A 21,847-nucleotide genomic window follows, 5' to 3' on the forward strand; every position below is an offset into this window, starting at 1 on the left:
TAACAGCACAGTAAGTAGCCTACACAAACTTGAAAATAGGTCATTTGGTGAAGGTGACTTGATAAGGAAAGGTCAACTGCTTAGTCTTTTAATATTTTCTTGGAGAATTATATTTACAGTAAGAAAGTATGTACATTTTATACAATCCCTTTTACTCTTTTTTTTGTATTGTACCTTTTAAAAATATATACATATATCGTGTTCCCTGACACGATATTTCACACCTGTTCGATCACAATCTAATATTTCGTTTTGACTCTTCCAGTAGAGGGCTGTTCGAGAGCATGCGCACAACCGCAGCAAGAGAACATTATTTCTCCTGTCACCAGTGCCTGTCACAACATTGAGGGGCAAAACGACAGCCGTGTGGGTAAGGACTTCAACATTTCATACAACTGCACTTTGTTTTTAAAAGATGATCAAGCACACACTATAGGGGTGCTCCAATATGTGGGACGAAAACAATTCGAATAGCGTGTCGGGTTTTGCCATCGTGTTCAGATGCGTTGAGATGACTATCCTCGCTCTAATCTCTCATGTTTTCTCCTGTTAAACTAGCGAACATATAAAATGCCCCTTCCCTCAACTACTGACCCACTAAATTAGGTAAAATAACTGTCTATGTATTCGTCAATTTGTTGCTGTAACGTTTTCCAAACATGTGACACGATAGTGTAGGCTAAACAATGCGCAGCAAGGCAGTCAAGCTAAGTGAAACTATAATTTTTCTCGGAAATGTTTCGTCTTAACCCTCCACGTTAGGATTTTTTGTAGGTAACAATGTGTCATCGTGATGAGTTACAAATGTCTTTGTGCGAGGAGACTAGTTACAATTGTAAAAAGTTATTAATGAAGCTTTGCTACGTTGTTTTTATTTCCTTGACTTCAGGGCTATCTTCTCATCCAGGTTGTTTTCTAGTTGGGTGGAGTGTCAGTTTTATATAGTTGTTTGGCCCTGATATTTAAATTACCTCTACATTTTGTTGAACAACAGCTACATTTTCTGATTATTTGAACCAACCAGGTTTAAGGTTTGTCATGTTTTGTTTGTAAAACATTGGGCCTAAATTTTTTTTTTTTCAATTACACTGTAACATCAACCGTTGTTTGTTTAATTCCTGCAATTTATCCAGAAAGTGCATATAAAATAATATCTCATTCCCGAGATTAAGGTTAGTTTCCTTATTCTAACAATAATGATCTTCATTCAACCCAACTAATAATTGTCAACCCCTTATCCTATTCAAATGAAATGTTTGGATGCACACTTATAATTTCACCTGAAAACTGAAGAAAAAATAGGTACATTGGGAATGATATACACCGGTTGAGTTAAGAATGATGTAAGTGCTTATTTCTTTAATGTTATGCATTAAAATGTTACCACAGGCAAACAAACAGTCACTAAAGTAACAAAATAAGAATATATAAGCCTGAAACATAGCAGTAGACACCTCGATTTATGTTTTGTTGCTTTTTCAAATATAGTTTTTCCTTTAGTTCTCTAGTCATTCAATTATTATTACTCACTAAAACACTACTCATTAGTGTTTTAAGGAATAGCCTCTGCATTATTCTGTTTGCTGTAATTTCTGAGAGAATAAACCCTTCCCACTGGGAACAGAAGTCAACTTCATTTCAATGAAATGATGTAGAAACAACTTTGATTCAACCAGTGTGTGCCCAGTGGGTTATGTCTAGTATATCCTATAGCATCACAACGTCATGCACTCGTCCACTTTTTATTCTTTAGGCAGGCATTCCCATTCAATACTTCATCATTTACATTCACTTTGAAGGTGAGTGATTTTGTGTCTTGCTGAGTGATTGTCAGAAAGACACATCAAAGGATAGATCGTTGTGGTGTTTATTTTGATGTCAGTGTCGGGAAGTTGTTCATCTGCTTCCTGCTTTCCACGCGGCTCTATTGCTGCCACACAACACTTCCTGTTATAGCACACACAGATTAAACATGAATAAATTGTTTTGGCTTGAGAATCCATGATTCAGCTAATGTGTATCCGTGGAAGAACTATTCAACAATAACAAATCACATAAACTGTGACTTTTGTCTCTGGTGTGTTAGTAAATGTAAATCTTATGTGACAACATGTGGAACCGTATCCTAACTTACGTTGTGACTTCAAGATCTCTAGAGAATATTGCACAGGCTTTGTGAAGTCATCCCTTAGTTTTTTGCATTTTTCTTCTGCTGTCAAGCTAAGATGGTATGTCATATTACATTTATGATTAGATTTATGTTGTAGAACTGAAAAATGAACTGAAAAATGATATTTTTCCTAATCTGTTGAAATGGTATTGAACTTGAACTTTGATGTGCACTTCTCGTGTGATTTGAGTGAAGGGAACACTTTCTCCTTTCTGATGGGAAAATGCTTCTTGCTGATGGATCAAGGGCTTTTTTGGAGGCTGAGAGCACATTTTATTTACTTACATGAACACTTTATATCATAAATCAAGTATTTTCCTCTTTAAAGTTGTCTTGCAGGTTGTGTAGCCTACTGTCTGGGTAAGAGACATTTCTTACTGACTGTAAAGCATATAAACAATGCTATAACACTTAATTGTAAGACTTGTAATGCAAGCCTAGGTTTTTTTTGTCATCTAATGTTTCAGCTTGAATAATGTGTTAATGAACATCCAGCCATTTGTTTTCCTGCATCATTTGCTCTCATGGCACTGTACTATACACACAGTTAAGTATTACAGAGGTTTCTGTCACGTAGACTATCCTGTTAACTTAAATACTTCAGTACTGCGGTATTGGCTTGGCTCTTTCCCTTCACAAAACATGTCAGTGACCGCCTCTGTTTAGGTTTATAGTTGTAGTTTTATTGTGTTTGTTAAAAACGATATTGAATGGATGTAATTCTTTGTGTATGTCCATTTTTTGGGACATAGCACTAGTTGGCCATTGTTTTAGATTTCAATAGGAGGAAAGCCAATCACAGATCTGGGGCACACAGCCATTTTTGAGCAACGTGCTTGCAACCTCAATAGGGGAAAACACTGTTGATTTCAATTGTGCGTTTAGCCTCAATTATAGAAACCAGTCATTAATAGTAATGACTGAAGTGTATAATTTCAGTCAAATCCCTGCATTAAATATGTGATTATGCAACAGGTTGAGCAATATATGCTGTACGTATCTGCAAATGTTATTCACAACTGAAATAGAGAAGGCATTGCCCTAAAATAGAAAAAGTCTCTCTGGTTTTGGATTACACTCTTATCTTTCTTTGACAGTATTACTGAAAGAGAATGCACTGACTTTCCAAAGCAGTTGTAAATGTGCTTTCTGGTTATCTACCAATATACAAAACAATAATAGATGTTGTTAAGTCATTTCAATTGATCAAGATCAGTTTCTCAACTTAATCTCGCAACAGACATGCTGTAGACATGAAGTTTCTACTTTGCCATCCCATTCATCTCTTGCCTCAGGTCATGAAATCTTGATGATCTGAATTGTCATTGAAATCTGGTGATAAAATGTATATGATGCATAGTCATTTAATGGATTCTTCATTCATGGATACTATGTGTTATCAGATACTGGACCTATTTATTTTGATTTGAGGTTGAATTGAGTAGCTTAGTCAGTGCCAAGGCTGGACTGACATTCAAGTAAGTTAAATTATGTGGCCTTCATGTACAGAACAAAAGGGTGTCAGCATAATTATTTTGAACATACTTATGTATATGTCACTGAGAGAGACAAATGTGTGTCTTGAGTGTAGTTCTGCATCTATAATATTTATTCTCCTCATAAATGCACTCTGATGTAGTCTATATGATAACATGGTGACATTTGTTGCCATTGTATGCCAAGGACATTTAAGCCTAACTGCTCAATTTCATACTGTGCTTAGTGTGCTATAAGCTTATATCTTCATGGCATTGACAAAGCAGATTGTCTTGAAACAGCAGGTCTCCCGTTTCAATAGAATGTAAATGTGTGCCAGTTACATTTTTCTCACCAGCCTCAGAGACCGACTATTGATCAAGCCTACGTTGACTTTGAATCAGGAGCCATTTTACTAGAGTATATTGAGAGTGCCACCAGCATGCAGTCTGGAAGCATTGTTTAGATTAAGAACAAATCTCTTTTTCCCCTTTGCAACAGAATAAAACAGGACGTACCCTGTAGTCGTACCCTGTAGTCATCCAATCATTGTGTTTGTCACGTTTTGTCACAACTTGTCGCTGTGCTATTCATCACTCGCCAGGCATTTTCCATAGGTAGTTCCCAATCAAATCAAAACAAATTTGATCCCAGCTTGCTTGGTTTCTTTGAGACAGTTTCTATGAAAAATGAAAACCCAGGGCACAATAACACTCGTTGACTCGGTTTGTCTATGGCCTCCAGGCTCTCTCCTTTTGTTGTGTTGAAGCAAATGAGACGCGGGTATCTGCTAAGTCCAGGAAAATGTGCGAATTTGTATAGCCTCATGCTGTGTAGACTCAGGAGGGAGTGGGTGGTCCCTATTCCCTGAGCATACCGCATACTAAAGCTCCAAAAACCCTTAGCCAAAGTGCCCTCATGCATTCCAGTGTTTGTACACTGTCGTAGACAAAAACAACTGTGTTTACTGAAAGTCCTCAAATAGAAACTAAGGATGAAGTGATTGGCGCCATAGGATAAATGTGTTTTAAGCCTATAAAGCTAGTCTTTAAATGTGTCTTTTGGCCTTCTTCTACAGCTTTAGACATTTTTTCCTTGCATAGGATAAATAAAACTTTAGAAGCAATAGATACACAGCAAATTTGCAAGTGTTAAAATCTCGGTGTTAAGATTAAAAGTGCTGTGAGTGTTATATCTGAGTGTTGATTCTAGTGGGATTGAAATTGACACCATTTGTGGTGAATAAATTAAGTGTTATTTGAATCACAGTGGAATCAACACTGCGTGGTGTTGTTACTCCACTGTGTTTAGTTTATTTTCGTTAATTCTCTGAGTGAAAAAGACCTAGGAGGGGCCTCTATCATTTTTCCCAGAATGCTTTGTTGCAGGTAGATTTTTAGAATAGTTTGTTTTTATATCTATGTTTCTGCATGCATGTTGTTTGATTAATTGATCTTATACAATTTCTAAACTAATCCAACCTGTAAGGGGTTGGACCTATTGCACCCGTTACTGAGATGGTTGTTTCAGTTTATATGCTTTAGGCAGTCTTGTTTGTCAAGTCCTTTACCATAGCAGTCATTCTGAATGCAGGTTGGGGGTGATTATAATATTCCAATTATTGCTGGATTCTGATAGGAATTACTCATCACTTCACAAACTAGCTTATTGTGACTTGCAGGTCTGATATGGCCCATGAGCCAAGATTTTCAGACCACAATGTTGAGGATAACTAGTTCATAATTAAAGACCTTATGAAATTTACAATATATGGTCATAAAGGGTTCACTTTAAATTGAAACATATTCACTTTAGCAGCTACTTGGACAGCTTCAGGATGAAGTGTTATTGAATGCAACAAGCATCTCTGTCACTAACAAACACAGTCATGGGTTGGTATCTCTCACATTGACTTGAAAGGCATGCTGGGAAATATTAAAATAAGGCTTTACAACCTGTGATGTTACAACACCCCCCAAAAATACTGTAACACTAAATCAAATAAAATCAAAGTTTATTGGTCACGTACACAGTTTATGTTTTGCCTGTTCAATACAATCCTAATTTAAGTCCGAATTTGCTACACTCATGGTGTTAAGGCCCAACACTCTAGGGGTGTTAGTTTGTGAACACTTTGAAAAGTGTTAGTTTAAATCTGTTTCGGTGGGTGACATATCATTTCTAAGAAAGTGCTACATTTAACACTGTGTGCTAAAATTCTGATCTCAAATTTGTTGTGTAGTAATTACATTTTGGAAAGGGAATAGATGATTCTCCAGCAGTAAATGTATGAAAAAGGGTTTGACGCCACCACATTGTGTCTAGTAGGATGATATGAATTCCCCTTTTTCTTTTCTATTTTCCAGACCGTATGCATTTACCAGGCTATATTTGACACTTGACAGCATTGATTAATAATACCTGTACATTTATTTCAGCCTGCATTCAAATGTGCCAGTGAACCGAGAATAAGCATTCCATAAGTGTTCTATAAACGTTCTGTGAATCCCCAACTATCGGACGCAGGGTGTATTCTCAGATGACACAGGAGATAATTGGGGATCCACTTGCAGCAGGAGTCGCAACCCAAATAATTTAGGGAGACCAATTATAGATGTCTCAGAGATATTTTATCTGTATGGCAGCCTACGGCAGGGCCTCTGCCATCAGAGATTACAATTGGTCTTTCTTTTGTCCCATGGGCAGTTGAACAGTGATTTGTTTTGCTCCTCATTGTCAGCGCACATAGAGAGAGACTGAGCTAAGCTGCTCAACAGACAAAGGGAGAGTTTAACTGTAGGTTGAAAGGCTTGTACTGACTACAAACACCAAGCCTTAAAACTTTGAGAAAGGACCGATTCACTTCCCTCCTTTTGCCACGAATGCACTGAAAGCATCAGATAACCAGGAACATATTTTCCTCAATGTCCCTGCTGGTATCTTTCTCTTTTCCATTTTCCATCCACTGAACACTTTTGTGGACTCTCCATTATAATGTGAATTCTGTTTTTGTGCAGTGTTTATTGGATGCTCTTAGCGAGCTCTGTTATTGTGAACAAAAATAGACTAGCCTCTGTGTGTCAGATATTTCAGTTTCTTGTTATTCAGAAGTGACATAAAGGAGCCGGGTTTATAATGGATCTGTCTTGGACTGATTCATTGTGGAGGCATGAAAATGGCCACCACTTTCAGTTAGATTTTTCAATGTAACACGTAATGGCTCCCTTTACTGTAAATGCATGTAGTGGGCATATAAATACACCTATACATATCCTGCTGAGGTCTCTCTCTCTCTCTTTTTCTCCCTCACTCTTTTTTAAAATCCCGCTCGCTCTTTTTTTTCGCTCTATCTAGATCTCTCTATTTTTCTCTCACACCTCTCTTTCTGTCTGGAGAATGATGTATGATTGTATTGGCCGCTGGGCTGCCATTATCTTTATTAGATTTATGCATGTTTGTGTAACAGAGCTCATTTGTGACCAATGAACAATACCCAGGAGTAGTGCATCACGCCATCAATGTAAATGGAATCTATTTTAGGTAGCGCCCATTAATAAACCCCCCCCCCCCCCCCCGCTGGCATCAGGTCAAGGTGGCAACATCCATCCTATTATCTCTATGGAATTGGAGCCTGTTGATAACTTTATTAATTCCTGTCAGGTACACAGTTCATGCTGTATTACAAAGGCCTGTTGCTGTAGCTGGTCTCCTGGGGCTGGGGTGTAATTGTCTCTTTGGATAACAGCAGTGGAGATGGCTGGAAAATATAAATTGTGCTTAGCTTTTAGTGTTGTGGTAGGCTTAATAAGGCTATGTTGTTTACACGGTTGCGCAGTCGCCAACCACTTTACTGAAGGTCAAAGGACATGCTGTGGGCTGAAACCTCTGCTAAATGCCTCAAATGTAAACTCGATGTGCAATGCAATATTTACATGAAGAGCTAGCCCTACTATTCTTAACATGCACACATGCAGTTTAGGATTCAGTTCTTTACTCCCACAAACCTGGTCTTCTCCGCTCTCTTCTGTACAGCACACACACATCAAACACCTCCTGGTGGCTTTTTCACTGTCAACTGAAACAATTAGATCAACGTAGTCCCGCAAGGGAGGGTTACGCCATGCAGCGACACCCCATGCCCAGAGCCTTGGCAGCCACCCTCTCCCAGTTAATCAGAGAGGCTGCAGTCAGATCATTCACACTCACCTTCAGGCCTCCTCAAGTACTAGCTCCCTTCCCCCTCTCTCTGTCACACCTCCTGGAGACCTTCCCATCACTCCACCAATTAATAATAGGCCCTCCCTATCTAATATGGAAGGTTCTATTGACTGCCTGGGAATGCAGTGGCATTTAGAGGGAGAATATGGGAGCCATTCAATCAAATCCTCATTATTTAAGCTGTAGTTTATAAACAAACCTTATTGATAACAAAAAAATATATATAAAATGAAATCTCTAGGTCGTTTTGGGGACACTGTTAATGTTAGATAGCAGAGGACTTTGCCTCACAAGTAGTTGTTTCTACTTTTTAGAATATGTTACGTTTACATGAATTGGTGTGGAAACAAAATAAAATGCATTGCATTAATTGACTATTGCATGTTTGCCTATCATTCCGAACCAATGTGTTTTTGTTTGTTTCAGTCTCTGGCTTCTAATAGATCTGTAAAGACAAAGAATGTGATTGGAATGGAAGCTCGGAGAAGGAGTCCCTGATTGGCCGAAAGACTGGGCGGGTGCACATACCAAACGGTGAGTCACTTTGGAGGTTCACAGAACCGCTAGAGAGTTCACTTAACAGGGTACCAGTGGTCAATGATCAGAATGATGATTTGAGTCCATTTCAGGGTCATACACGGTTATCTTGTGGTTACAGTGCCTTCAGAAAGTATTCATACCCCTTGACTTATTCCACATGTTGTGTTACAGCCTGAATTCAAAATTGATGAAATATTTAAAAAAATCTCACCCACCTTACATTCAGTCCCAGATATACAGTGCATTCAGAAAGTATTCAGACCCATTGACTTTTTACACATTTTGTTACGATACAGCCTTATTCTAAAATGGATTAAGTTGTTTTTTTCCCTCATCAAACTACACACAATACCCCATAATGACAAAGTGAAAACATGTATTTTTTGAAATATTAAAAGATTTATTGAAAATGAAATGCAGAAATAACAAATTTACGTAAGTATTCACATTCTCGAGTATTGACTCAAGGGTGTGAATACTTATGTAAATGTGTTATTTGTGAGCCTTTCTTGGTAAAAGGCTCTGCATGGTCATTCCGATGCAGAATTCAGGGCATTAATACTTCTTGCGCTTCGCTGAGCAGAGCTGTTATGAAGAAAGTTGTCATGGAAGTGAGTTTGTGTTTATACTGGACCAACTGTCAACCAATTATGTCAATGCAGCGCTATACGGAGCCCTCTGCATTGTTACAAAATTTGGGCAGCACACGGCGATGCAGTACAGAGCTCAATTTGGCCTTCTGCATGCTGCTGGAGGCTCCACAATTGCGTCACACCCTCCATACAACGCTTCTGACCACATTTTCGTCTCAAGCATAAATTGGCTTTTAGTCTCTAAGAGCTTTGCACACCTGGATTGTACAATATGTGCACATTTACATTTACAATATGTGCACATTTAAAAAAAAAAAAAAAATTAAGGTGATCGATTGTAATCTGAATAAAGGCCCAAATAATATTTGTAAAGGCCAAAACATGAATTTCTGTTTTTAGAGGGAGAGAAATGCTGGGCCAATTGTGCGCTGCCCATAAAGGCCCAAATATAGCCCTGCTAATAGCCATAATGGCGCTGTACAACGTGACCGTGTGTGTTTGAAAGAGTATTTTTATCATTATTTTATTAACAAAAGCAAAAAGATGCTGATGAAATACTGTACAGTATATGCTTTTACATTTATACAATAAAACATTTAAAGCATTTTGCAGATATAAGCTACCTGCATTTGTTTATTAGGCTACTGTGCAGTCTGACAAGTAAACATAGCCTACAGTACATACTGTAGTAAACATGGGGAAGTGCCAAATCCCTTACATAAGGGAGAGCAGGCCATGTTCAGACTTTCTCATGACCTCAAGTGCTCATTAACTATTTTTCGGGTTGCATCAGTCATGGACAGAAACTTCTGAGACACCGTGTTAAGGATGAACCCCTGGTTGTTCACTGGTAAGCCACATTTACCTCGGAATCTATCCCAGTTGGTATTCTGTGCCCACCCGTGGTATTTATCTTCGGTTACACACGGTAGCGTCCCACCTGTCCAACATCCGGTGAAATTGCAGAGCGTGAAATTCAAAAATACCAAATTCTAATATTTAACATTCTTGAAAATATGTGTTATACATCAAAATAAAGCTTAACTTCTTGTTAATCTCCCGGGTGGGGCAGTGGTCTAGGGCTAGCTGCGCCACCAGAGTCTCTGGGTTCGCGCCCAGGCTGGGCTGGGTTCGCGCCCAGGCTCTGTCGCAGCCGGCCGCAACCGGGAGGTCCGTGGGGCGACGCACAATTGACATAGCGTCGTCCGGGTTAGGGAGGGTTTGGCCGGTAGGGATATCCTTGTCTCAGTATGTAAAAATGTAATAAAATGTATGCACTCTACTGTAAGTCGCTCTGGATAAGAGCGTCTGCTAAATGACTAAAATGTAAAATGTAAAATGTTAATCAAGCCGCTGTGTCCGATTTCAAAAAGGCTTTACGGCGAAAGCAAACCATGCGATTATCTGAGGACAGCGCCCTGCATACAAACACATGAAAATCATATTTCAACCAGGCAGGTGCGCCACAAAAGTCAGAAATAGCGATATGATTAATGCCTTACCTTTGAAGATCATCTTCTGTTGGCACTCCGAAATGTCCCAGAAACATCACAAATGGTCCTTTAGTTCGATAATGTCCTTCTTTATGTCCCAAAAATGTCCATTTATTTGGCGAGTTTGATTCAGAAATACACCGGTTTCAACATGCCTACAAAGAATCGAATAAGTTACCTGTAAACTTGGTCCAAACATTTCAAACAATGTTCCTAATCCAACCCCAGGTACCCTAAAACGTAAATAATCGATTAAATTTAAGACGGAATAAACTGTTTCTAATACCGGATAAAAACAACGTGAAGCGCACTCCAGTGCACCAAAACAGTAGAGCCCACCTGGAGTGATATTTACAATGAATAGGACTACCTCTTCCTTTCTCAAAAGAAAAACATTGAACAATTTCTAAAGACTGTTGACATCTAGTGGAAGCCATAGGAACTGCAACCAGGTTCCCAATAATAAGGGTATCCCAAAGAAAACAATTGGAAAATCCTATGACCTCAAATTCCCCCCCCCCCCCCCCCCCCTGGATGGTTTGTCCTCGGGGTTTCGCCTGCCATATTAGTTCTGTTATACTCACAGACATTATTTGAACAGTTTTAGAGTGTTTTCTATCAAAATCTACCAATTATATGCATAGCCTAACTTCTGGGCCTAAGTAACAGGCAGTTTACTTTAAAAAAAATTAATTAGCAAACATTTTTGCTTTGCTATTATGGGGTATTGTGTGTAGATTGATGAGGGGGGGGGACTATTGAATACATTTTCGAATAAGGCTGTAACTTAACAAAATGTGGAAAAAGTTGAGGGGTCTGATTAGTTTCCGAATGCACTGTATGTACTGTACATATAGGTAGGGGTAAAGTGACAAGCAGCAGTGCATGGGGTGAGTGTGAAGGTATGTGTGTGTGTGTTGGGTTGTCAGTGTAATGTAAGTGTAACCTGCTCTGTACCGGTACCTTTCTGCATTGTGTTCTGGTAAGGTGTAGATGGAAGATAAGGCTCTGGACACAATTCTGCCAGTTGTCTCTCTTTTAATGACTGCATGGAATGGGTACAAATACAAGGCAAAAGTTAATGCTGCCATCTGGACTCCCATACAAGTATATTTGCCTCTCCTCATCACGCTCTGAGCACACCCAGGAGTAAAAGCATCAACAAGAAAATGCTCATTTCATTTTATAAATCTTGTACACTAATAATCTGCTAATAAGTGCTCAATATTTCTTAGAGAGTATACTATTGTACCATTATACCTGAGGCATACTAATGAACCAACAACACCATTTTTTAAATGACCGGACAGGTAACAAAATGAATAACAGGTAACTAGGCACATTAAACATGAAATACAAAATCGTCACATTTCACAACATACCTGCATGGAATGGGTACAAATACAATGCAAAAGTTAATGCTGCCGTCTGGACTCCCATACAAGTATATTTGCCTGACAAAAGACAGTGCCGAATACCCGTAAGAAAATCATCAGAAAACTCATCCTGTCTGCACCTGAAAGAGACTCTCCCCTACAACAAAGCTAACAGTAGCTGGGCTAGCATTGCAAAGTTGCACTCGAACATTATTCCCATTCACCTTTAATGTATATTCCTATAAACAGTAATGCAACACTAAATCAGTGACGATATAACTTTTCCTTGTCATTTCTTGTGCATTTGTGAACATTTGCGAACATGTACATTCAAAAGACCAGAGCATACATAACACATACCTCTCCTGTTCACGCTCTGAGCAAACTGAGGAGAAAAAGCATGGCTCCCGTTGATGACATCACAGCATTAACACAATTTAGAATAAATACAATCGAATAATTCACTCTTGAAAGTAGTGTAATACATCTCAAAATAACTTTTAAAATAATACATTAAAATATATATGAGGGATTATCGGTGAAATACATAAAGTATATTTTACACCTGTTACATAAGTATGTGGGAGTGTGTGGGTACAGTCCAGTGTGTGTGCATAGTCTGTGCAAGAGAGTTAGTGAAAAAAAGGGTCTATGCGGGTAGTCCGGGTAGCCATTTGATTTAGCTATTTAGCAGTCTTGTGGCTTTGGGGTAAAAGCTGCAGTTCTAATCAAATTTGAATAAAAAAATGAAACAACGACTTGTTTAATGAAACAACGACTTGTTTTAAATATGCGGTCTACAGTTACAGGCACCATAATTGTTTCCCATGGGCGTATAATACAGAAAAGGTAACTTACTCTATGGATGGTTTTACGCACATCCAAACCTTTCACATGAGCTTGATAAAGATCCAATATAAAGACAAAGGGGGAATGCCAACTCACCCTTTTACTGCTCGGAAATGTAATGCTCTATAAACATCATGGAACCATCTTATAAGATCATACTGGCACTTCTCCAGAAACAACAGACGAAATTCCATTGCATTCAGCCATGCACTTTCTCAGCATAAACCAATGGATGGTGAGTCTTTCTAATAAGTTTGGTTTTTAATCAAATTAAATGTTTTTTTGTTGTTTTTTTAACCTACAACAATATTTCTAAATAGGATTGGATCAGAAGCATGATATCATAAATCTCTTCTCTAGTTACATGGCACTGTGTGCACACATAAGCCTAAAATGCCTTTACGCATAACATTCACACGTCTATACAAAATACTAGGCTCTTGTCAATTGTATCGTTGCATATGTGCGAAGAAGATTCATAAAAACAATTGCGGTTGATATAGCATTATAGAAGAACTGCGTAGTTTGGTGGAGTGTATTTTTGGTAATCGGACGAGGGGTGCTCCTTGAAAATGGGTACGGATAGCAAAATGCAGGTATGTGAATAGTGAAAAAGTGTGAGGGCAAAACCTAAAATATTACAAAGCACTCTCAGTAGATCATTTAAAACCCCTTTATTTAAGGCTTCTTTTGGCTAATGGCCAGGAAAAAAAGACACCTATGTGATGCTGCTAGACCAGCCTTGATTAATGGGTGGGTAGGTTATGCTTTAAATGGGGGGACCCCCCCCCCTCCATTAAAAAAAATTAAATAAAAATGTTTCTAAATACGAGATTCATCAGCAGAAAAGGTATTTCTCTTCCCATGGTCACTGTCCGTCATGGCTGAATAGACTGTGCTTCCACTCTCAAAATTCATTTTGAAATGCATAAAAATGCATAAACTGCATTACCTTTTAAGACCTGCTTTTTGTTGGTCTTAAACTGTCTCATGCACTCTGATGTTAGACAGGTAAATTGCAGAACCTGGTGTTAGGGCTGGAAAATGCCCTAACAATTTTAATGAAATTGAAAACTAACATGTGTCTGGCGTTTGCGCCTCCTTAGCGCCAGACGAAAATGGACACCCATGACACATTGCAACAAGGCCAGAGAGCAACAATTTTTTTGTCAAAGCAACTGCAAGCCATATACACTGAGTGCACAAAACATTAACAGCACTTTCCTAATATTGAGTTGACCCCCTTTTGCCCTCAGAACAGCCTCAATTTGTTCGGACATGGACTCTACAAGGTGTCGAAAGCGTTTCACAGGGATGCTGACCCATGTTGACTCCAATACTTCCCACAGTTGTGTCAAGTTGCCCGGATGTCCTTTGGGTCGTGGACCATTCTTGGTACACATGGGAAACTGTTGAGTATGAAAACCCCAGCAGCGTTGCAGTTCTTGACACAGTTAAGCTGGTGCGCCTGGCAGCTACTACCATACCCTGTTCAAAGGCACTTAAATCTTGTGTCGTGCCCATTCCCCCTCTGAATGGCACACATATACAATCCATGTCTCAATTGTCTCAAGGCTAAAAAAATCCTTCTTTAACCTGTCTCCTCCCCTTCATCTACACTGATTTGAAGTGGATTTAACAAGTGATATCAATAAGGGATCATAGCTTTCACCTGGATTCAACTGGTCAGTCTGTCATGGAAAGAGCAGGTGTCCTTAATGTTTTGTACACTCACTGTAAATCCATTCAAAACCCTATTTAAGAGTGTACTATTGTATACAGTAATTAATATACAAGAGTCAGAGTGCAGTGAATCCAGTTTGTTTCCGGGCAGCTACAGTACAATCGATTAATCTGCATTGGAAGGCAAACAGTTGCTGCTTTCCACTGCCTTCTGGGAAATCCGGGCCCCTCCAGCTGCGGCCGCCTCCTCCGCCACAGACCCAACTCTCACTTAATTTGACTTTCATGGGAAGCAGTCCTTATCTCTTACCAGGAACTCAATCGAATTTACATCATATACTGCAGAAAGAGATGCATTAATTTCCTCTTTATACAGTAATCATGGGGTTGTTACTGTACTAGGCCTTGAGAAAAACCATTTCACTTTGTCTCTTACAACAGACAGCCAAGCTGCGTATGCGCCCAGTGAACAATTCAAGTACATTTAAGACCTAAAATGTAATTTGCTTTGCATTATATGGGTAAACTTCAGAGGCCTTTTATGTTTTTATAAAATGAATGGTGGTGGCTTTCATTGAGTCTGTTCAGAGGGAAAATAGAATGCAAGAGATGTTCTTACAAATAGGAGTAAATTGAGAGGTCTCAACTTAAAGCGACGCACAACGTGGAATTTAAATAGTAATTGATTTGTTTTTGCATTCAAATGGCCTGCGTTTGTATATCATGTTGTTGTAGAATCGATCCTGTCTCAAATGATGCAGGCAGAGGATAGGAAGAAAAGGAGTTTCAGCAAGGGCGTGGCGGAGGAATATTGTCTAAGAGTGAGTAGGCCTGGACCTGACCGCACCTGAGCTCATTATCATATCCTGACAACATTACACCTGTTGGCTGAAAAGTTAAGTGTTGCCCAAGTTTCTGCCAGCAAACTAACAACTGTGTCATTTCAGGAGCGACCAAATGAGGACACTGTAAAAATGAAGAACAAAGTGACAAGCACACAAGGTAAACTCTTGAAATGTAAACACTACTAACAAAACAATTAGAGCATTACTGAGTGCTACAGTATTAGTGCTTATTGATATGAATGCACAGACCATTTTTTCAAATTCATATCAAATTATTTATCGCTGTCAAATGCTATTTAGAATGCATACATGAATTTACACACAGGAATTCTCCATTGAGAATGCTTTTTAGACTAGGACTAGACTTAATCTGGGTCCGGGAATCTGACCCATGGTGTTATAAGGAAAGGTGTAATTCAGATCAATGTGGTGTGCAGCAGTGAGGGGTAAGAAGAAGGCATGGTCGTGGGATCAGTACCTGGGAGAGGAGAAGGTCATAGCCGCTCCCCTAAGACTCTTCACTGAGGTAAGCATCACCTTCATCAACCAGTAGGTATATAGTGCATTTGGAAAGTATTCAGACCCCTTGACTTTTTCCACATTTTGTTATGTTACAGCCTTATTCAAAAACTTATTCAATTGTTGTTTTTTCCCCCATAAAACTACACACAATATCTCATAATGACGAAGCAAAAATCTATTTAAAAAAATGAAATATCACATTTTACATAACAATTCAGACCCTTTACTCTGTACTTTGTTGAAGCACCTTTGGCAACGATAACAGCCTCAAGTTTTCTTGGGTATCAAGCTACAAGCATGGCACACTTGCATTTTCTCCCATTCTTCTCTGCAGATCCTCTCAAGCTCTGTCGGGTCGGATGGTTAGTGTCGCTGCACTGCTTTTTTCAGGTGTTTCCAGAGATGTTCGATCGGGTTCAAGTCCGGGCTCTGGCTTGGTCACTCAAAGACATTCAGATATTTGCCCCGAAGCCACTCCTGCATTGTCTTGGCTGTGTGCTTCGGGTCGTTGTCCTGTTGGAAGGTGAACCTTCGCCCCAGTCTGAGGTCCGGAGCGCTCTGGAGCAGTTTTTCATCAATGATCTCTCTGTACTTTCCTCTGTTCATCTTTCCCTCGATCCCAACTAATCTCCCAGTCCCTGCCGCTGAAAAACATCCCCACAGCATGATGCTGCCACCACCATGCCTCACCGTAGGGATGGTGCCAGGTTTCCTCCATATGTGACACTTGGCATTCAGGCTAAGAAGTTCAATCTTGGTTTCATCAGACCAGAGAATCTTGTTTCTCATGATCTAAGAGACGTTTAAGTGCCTTTTGGCAAACTCCAAGCGGGCTGTCATGTGCTTTTTACTGAGGAGTGGTTTCCATCTGGCCACTCTACCATAAAGGCCTGATTGGTGGAGTGCTGCAGAGATGGTTGTCCTTTTGGAAGGTTCTCCCATCTCCACAGCGGAACCCTGGAGCTCCGTTAGTGACCATCAGGTTCTTGGCCACCTCCCATACCAAGGCTTTTCTCCCCCGATTGCTCAGTTTGGCCGGGCGGCCAGCTCTTAGAAGAGTCTTGGTGGTTCCAAACTTCTTCCATTTAAGAATGATGGAGGCCACTGTGTTCTTGGGGACCTTCAATGCTGCAGAATGTGTTTGGTACTGACACAATCTTGTCTCTGAGCTCTACGGATAATTCCTTCGACCTCACGGCTTGGTTTTTTCTCTGACATGCACGGTCAGCTGTGGGATCTTATAAGAGTGCCTTTCCAAATCATGTCCATTGAATTGAATTCACCACAGGTGGACTCTTATCAAGTTGATCATCTCAAGGATGATCAATGGAAACAGAATGCACCTGAGCTCAATTTCAAGTCTCATAGCAAAGGGTCTGAATACTTATATAAATAAGGTATTTCTGTTTTTTATTTGTAATAAATGTGCAAACATTTCTAAAAACCTGTTTTTGCTTTGTCGTTACGTGGCATTGTGTGTAGATTGATGAAGATTTGTATTTTTATTTAATCCATTTTACAATAAGGCTGCTACATAACAAAATGTGGAAAAAGGGAAGGGGTCTGAATACTTTCCGAATGCACTGTATCTACTACTATAGCCTGCCTCCAGTCCACATCATAGCAAGTTCAAGTAGTCCCTCTGTTTTCAGTCCGAGATGTCATTTACTAAACTATACAGGCAATAAAGCTATGATTTGCATTTTAAGGCCATAAGCCAGCTGCATGATGTTAAAAACATAGTGTGTTGATTTAAAAAGAAGGATGTTGGGGACCTTAAACTGCAGGACAGTACATGGTTTACTTTGAACTGCAATGCAATCTTCTCCACGTGATTAATGTCAATGTATCTGTTTTCTTTTGAGCAAAACAAATCAAATTGCAAGTCATTGTCCTTCATTAAAGGCTTTCCCTATCTCAGTAGCTGGAGTTGTAGGCCACGCAGGCAGATTTCAGATGAGAGAGGGAGGAGAATGTGCTAAAACTGCAGAAAAATCCGACACCCAGCCTCGCCTTTCCTGACGCTTTTCTGCAGCACTTATTTCTAGTGGGCTGACGGGGGCCTGTAAAATAGAAGAAAATCCCAGTGTGTGTGTGTATGGTGGATACCAGGGTGTCTATTGTTTCTAATAACTGCCTTTGAGGACAGTGGGACTTCTGTCACAGCACACCTATTAGTCCGCAGTGAAGATTAAGCAAGGATTTGAGAATTGGCACTAAAATAGTTAAAGTATCAAGGTGTGCCACTGCCCCAGAGCCTGTATAGTCTAAAGGGGAGTAGCTTCACCTGCCAGGCTTCTAGCTTCTCCTAGAGAGCAAGGATACAGAGGCAATGCAAGGATATGTGATCTGGCTATGCAAGACTTGTAGGGCAGTGTTTCCTATGACATTGTAGGACTTATCCAGCCTTTGGACCAGCACTGCGTTTGGTCTGTGTTCCTTACAGGAGAGTTGCTGCCTGGTGCAATGCTCCACTGTTTATCAGTCCCCCCCCCCCCCCCCCCCCCCTCACTCTCTCCCTGACAATGAATCATGCTGAACTAATTCCTCCGCTACAAACACGAGGTGTGGTGGAAGAAATTTTCTATGAAGGGATTTGACGGGACATCTGTTCCGTCGGAGGCACAAACACTCGTTTCTATGGCAACCGTGCTGTTGAGACACTTGAGCGTGGCGGTCCAACCGCAATGACTTATATGTATGGCTTTTCTGGAGAGGATATTTTATTCATCAATGTTTGGTTTATTCTCCTGCTTTTCTGTAATTTATTTTTGTGGTCTCCTTTTTCGCTCTCTCTGCTCTTTCCTTCCCTCTCTATGTCCTTTGCTGTCTCCCTCACATTCGCTCTCTGTTACGCTCTCTTTTCTCCTCTCCCACACTCTCTCTCACTTTGTCTTCATCCCTCTCTCCCTCCCTCCATCCCAGGCCCAGTCGTTCCCCCTTAGCAGAAATGGTTTCAAGGCGGGGATGAGGCTGGAGGGGATCGACCCTCTGCACCCCTCTATGTTCTGCATCCTGTCTGTGGCAGAGGTGAGCTGCAGCAGTCAGCGAGCTGGCCCAGCTCCAGACCAGCCTCAACCAAGGGCTCTCCCAGCACACTGGGCAGGTCACACTGTAATTGGATCTGTGATTGCAGTCCAGGCGCCACTGTATTGGGTGGAGAAAATTATCGCCCTTAACTGTCACTAACAAAGCCCTTGGTAGTTTTGTGTTGTCGATCTGTTTTTGATGCCATCCCTTTTGTGTTTAAATGTACAAGACTTTAGCACCTGGCATGTATGTATGACATCGACCACTTTACAAATGTACAAGATTCACATTAGCTGTTTGTTGTTGTATTTCCATTAGCAGACATCATTTTGCGTAATAGTCTCATAAAATTTGCAGTGGGAAAAAGGATTGCTGTTAAGGGCAAGACCCTGCAAGTAGCCTGCTCTATTGGTCATGGAAATACAAAGCAGAATTACATCATGCCATAGATTGATGTTTGGGATAGTGACCGCATGTACATCCATACATAATACTGTGGTTTGTTTTCCAAGGTGATTGGTTACCGATTACGGCTCCACATCGACAGCTACTCAGAATGCTATGACTTCTGGGTAAACGCAGACTCTCCGGATATCAGGCCAGCCGGATGGTGCGAGTCGACAGGACACCAGCTCCACCCACCAAAAGGTGAGCTACAGCAGATCAGCACACTGTTACCCTTTTGTCTTTACCCATTTCACTGTGACTCGTGACTATCGTGCTGACCCAAACCAAACTGTGTCTTCTCTGATATATTCTTTTCACATGGTCCTTGTCAACATAGTTCAAATCAAGCAACTATAGTTGACCCAGGCCAGCTCATTACAGCTTGCTTTGTCTGAGCTTAGTCCTGCTCTCTGTAAGAGATTGTGCTTGTTTAATAGTAATGAAATATACTTCAGAACAGGAGAATGGCCTATAAACTATGCGTGGATAATTGTTCTTTCAAGGGCCTCATCTTACTTCCACACCATCAGCATTTATTGATAATACACGGTAGTCTGTTGCATTACAAAGCACATCATTTAATGTACCTGGCACAGTGTTTTTCCTAGGTTTTATTTCAGCAGCTGTGGTACTGGGGGGAGTCAGGGCTTGGGGGTCCTGGGGCATGCCCCCCCGTGAGATTTGTATTTATTAGAATGACTGTGAGAAGGTCACTTCTGGTTACTTCTTAATGGGACATTCTACTCCAAAATGCATGCAAATGTAATTACGGTAAAAGTTAAACACTGAGTTTCAAATAGCCGCCTGTCCCTTTTAATAGTTCAGGCAATGGCACACATTTCAGCAAATTAACACCCAGTCTAAAGGAATTGTTTAGGAGGTTACCATGAGTTACCATGAATTGTTTACAAGGTTTAAAGTTTGATTTGTTACATTACATAATCCAGTAATGACTCTGAAAAAATTATGGCAATCATCTGTTTTTATCGCCAGTAAGAAACTGCTAGCCATTGGTTGCTAACAGCCTCAAGATAACTGGCAAGCACAAAAACAGTCAACGACTTCGGGAGTAAAGACCCCCCAAAAATCGTCAGATAAGAACTGCTGATAATGCACAGTCAAAGATGAGAATAATTATTCTGTCAAGGAATTTTTGGTAATTTGTTATTTATGGAGGCATACAAAGGCAAAAGAAACGTGACACAGTGTGTAAATGATAACACATTAGTGCAGGAAATTAAGACCATATGAAAATGCTGGAATTAAACAATGAACTATCCAAATGAGCTAAAGCTGTGTGCATTAAAACTTCTTAGGGCTGCAATCCCGTTAGCGGGATCGATATGACAACAGCCAGTGAAAGTGCAGGGCGCCAAATTCAAACAACAGAAATCTCATAATTAAATATCTCAAGCATACAAGTATTTCACACCATTTTAAAGATACACTTCTTGTTAATACCACCACAGTGTCCGATTTCAAAAAGGCTTTACAGCGAAAGCACCACAAACGATTATGTTAGGTCACCACCAAATCACAGAAAAACACAGCCATTTTCCCAGCCAAAGACAGGAGTCACAAAAAGCAGAAATAGAGATAAAATGAATCACTAACCTTCTGATGATCTTCATTAGATGACACTCATAGGACTTCATGTTACACAATACATATATGTTTTGTTCGATAAAGTTAATATTTATATCCAAAAACCTCAGTTTACATTGGTGCAATGTTCAGAAATGCCTCCAGAATATCCGGAGAAATTGCAGAGAGCCACATCAAATAACAGAAATAATCATCATAAACTTTGATGAAAGATAGATGTTTTACATAGAATTAAAGATAAACTTGTTCTTAATACAACCACTGTCAAATTTCAAAAAAGCTTTACGGCAAAAGCACAATATTCAATAATCTGAGAACAGCATTCAGCCACAAAAGCAAGCCATACAGTTACCCGCAAAATTGTGGAGTCAACAAAAGTCATAAATAGCATTATAAATCTTCACTTACCTTTGCTGAACTTCATCGGAATGCACTCCCGGGACTCCCACAAGAAATGTTCGTTTTTGTTCGGTAATGTCCATCATTTATGTCCAAATAGCTACTTTTGTTAGCGCGTTTGGTAAACAAGTCCAAAGTCACGAACCGCGTTCACTAAAAGCAGACAATGTCAAAAAGTTCCGTAACAGTCAGTAGAAACATGTATTGAATCAATATTCAGGATGTTTTTAATATAAATCTTCAATAATGTTCCAACCGGAGAATTCCTTTGTCTTCAGAAATGCGATAGAACCGAGCTCGCTCACACATGAGTACGCATGGTCAGAGCATGGTCAGCTCATGGCAGACCTTACTCATTCCCCTCTCCTTCGGCCCCACTTCACAGTAGAAGCATCAGACAAGGTTCTAAGGACTGTTGACATCTAGTGGAAGCCATAGGAAGTGCAAACTGACCCATATCCCACTGTGTATTCGATAGGCGATGAGTTGAAAACCTACAAACCTCAGATTTTCCACTTCCTGGTTGGATTTGTTTCTCAGGTTTTTGCCTGCCATATGAGGTTTGTTATACTCACAGACATCATTCAAACAGTTTTAGAAA

The 21,847-nt window shown here is 40.0% G+C and overlaps 1 protein-coding gene across 5 annotated transcripts in view; it reads left to right on the forward strand.

Moving 5' to 3' along the window:
- The first annotated feature begins 262 nt into the window (after positions 1 to 262).
- The window catches only part of LOC129859201 (lethal(3)malignant brain tumor-like protein 4), a 131,871-nt gene continuing 110,286 nt past the window's right edge, over positions 263 to 21,847 (forward strand). For 2 of the 5 annotated variants that reach the window (XM_055928663.1, XM_055928668.1), the window contains exons 1-7: positions 263 to 370; positions 8,291 to 8,398; positions 15,134 to 15,219; positions 15,346 to 15,400; positions 15,681 to 15,769; positions 18,691 to 18,795; positions 19,308 to 19,443. In XM_055928663.1, the coding sequence (XP_055784638.1) occupies positions 15,151 to 15,219; positions 15,346 to 15,400; positions 15,681 to 15,769; positions 18,691 to 18,795; positions 19,308 to 19,443 (454 nt within the window). In that variant the 5' untranslated portion in view covers positions 263 to 370; positions 8,291 to 8,398; positions 15,134 to 15,150. The remainder of the gene's footprint in view (positions 371 to 8,290; positions 8,399 to 15,133; positions 15,220 to 15,345; positions 15,401 to 15,680; positions 15,770 to 18,690; positions 18,796 to 19,307; positions 19,444 to 21,847) is intronic. The other 3 variants (XM_055928664.1, XM_055928665.1, XM_055928666.1) reach the window with 3 other exon arrangements.

Source organism: Salvelinus fontinalis, chromosome 7 (genome assembly GCF_029448725.1).
Source record: "Salvelinus fontinalis isolate EN_2023a chromosome 7, ASM2944872v1, whole genome shotgun sequence".
In the NCBI taxonomy this organism is placed as follows: domain Eukaryota; kingdom Metazoa; phylum Chordata; class Actinopteri; order Salmoniformes; family Salmonidae; genus Salvelinus; species Salvelinus fontinalis.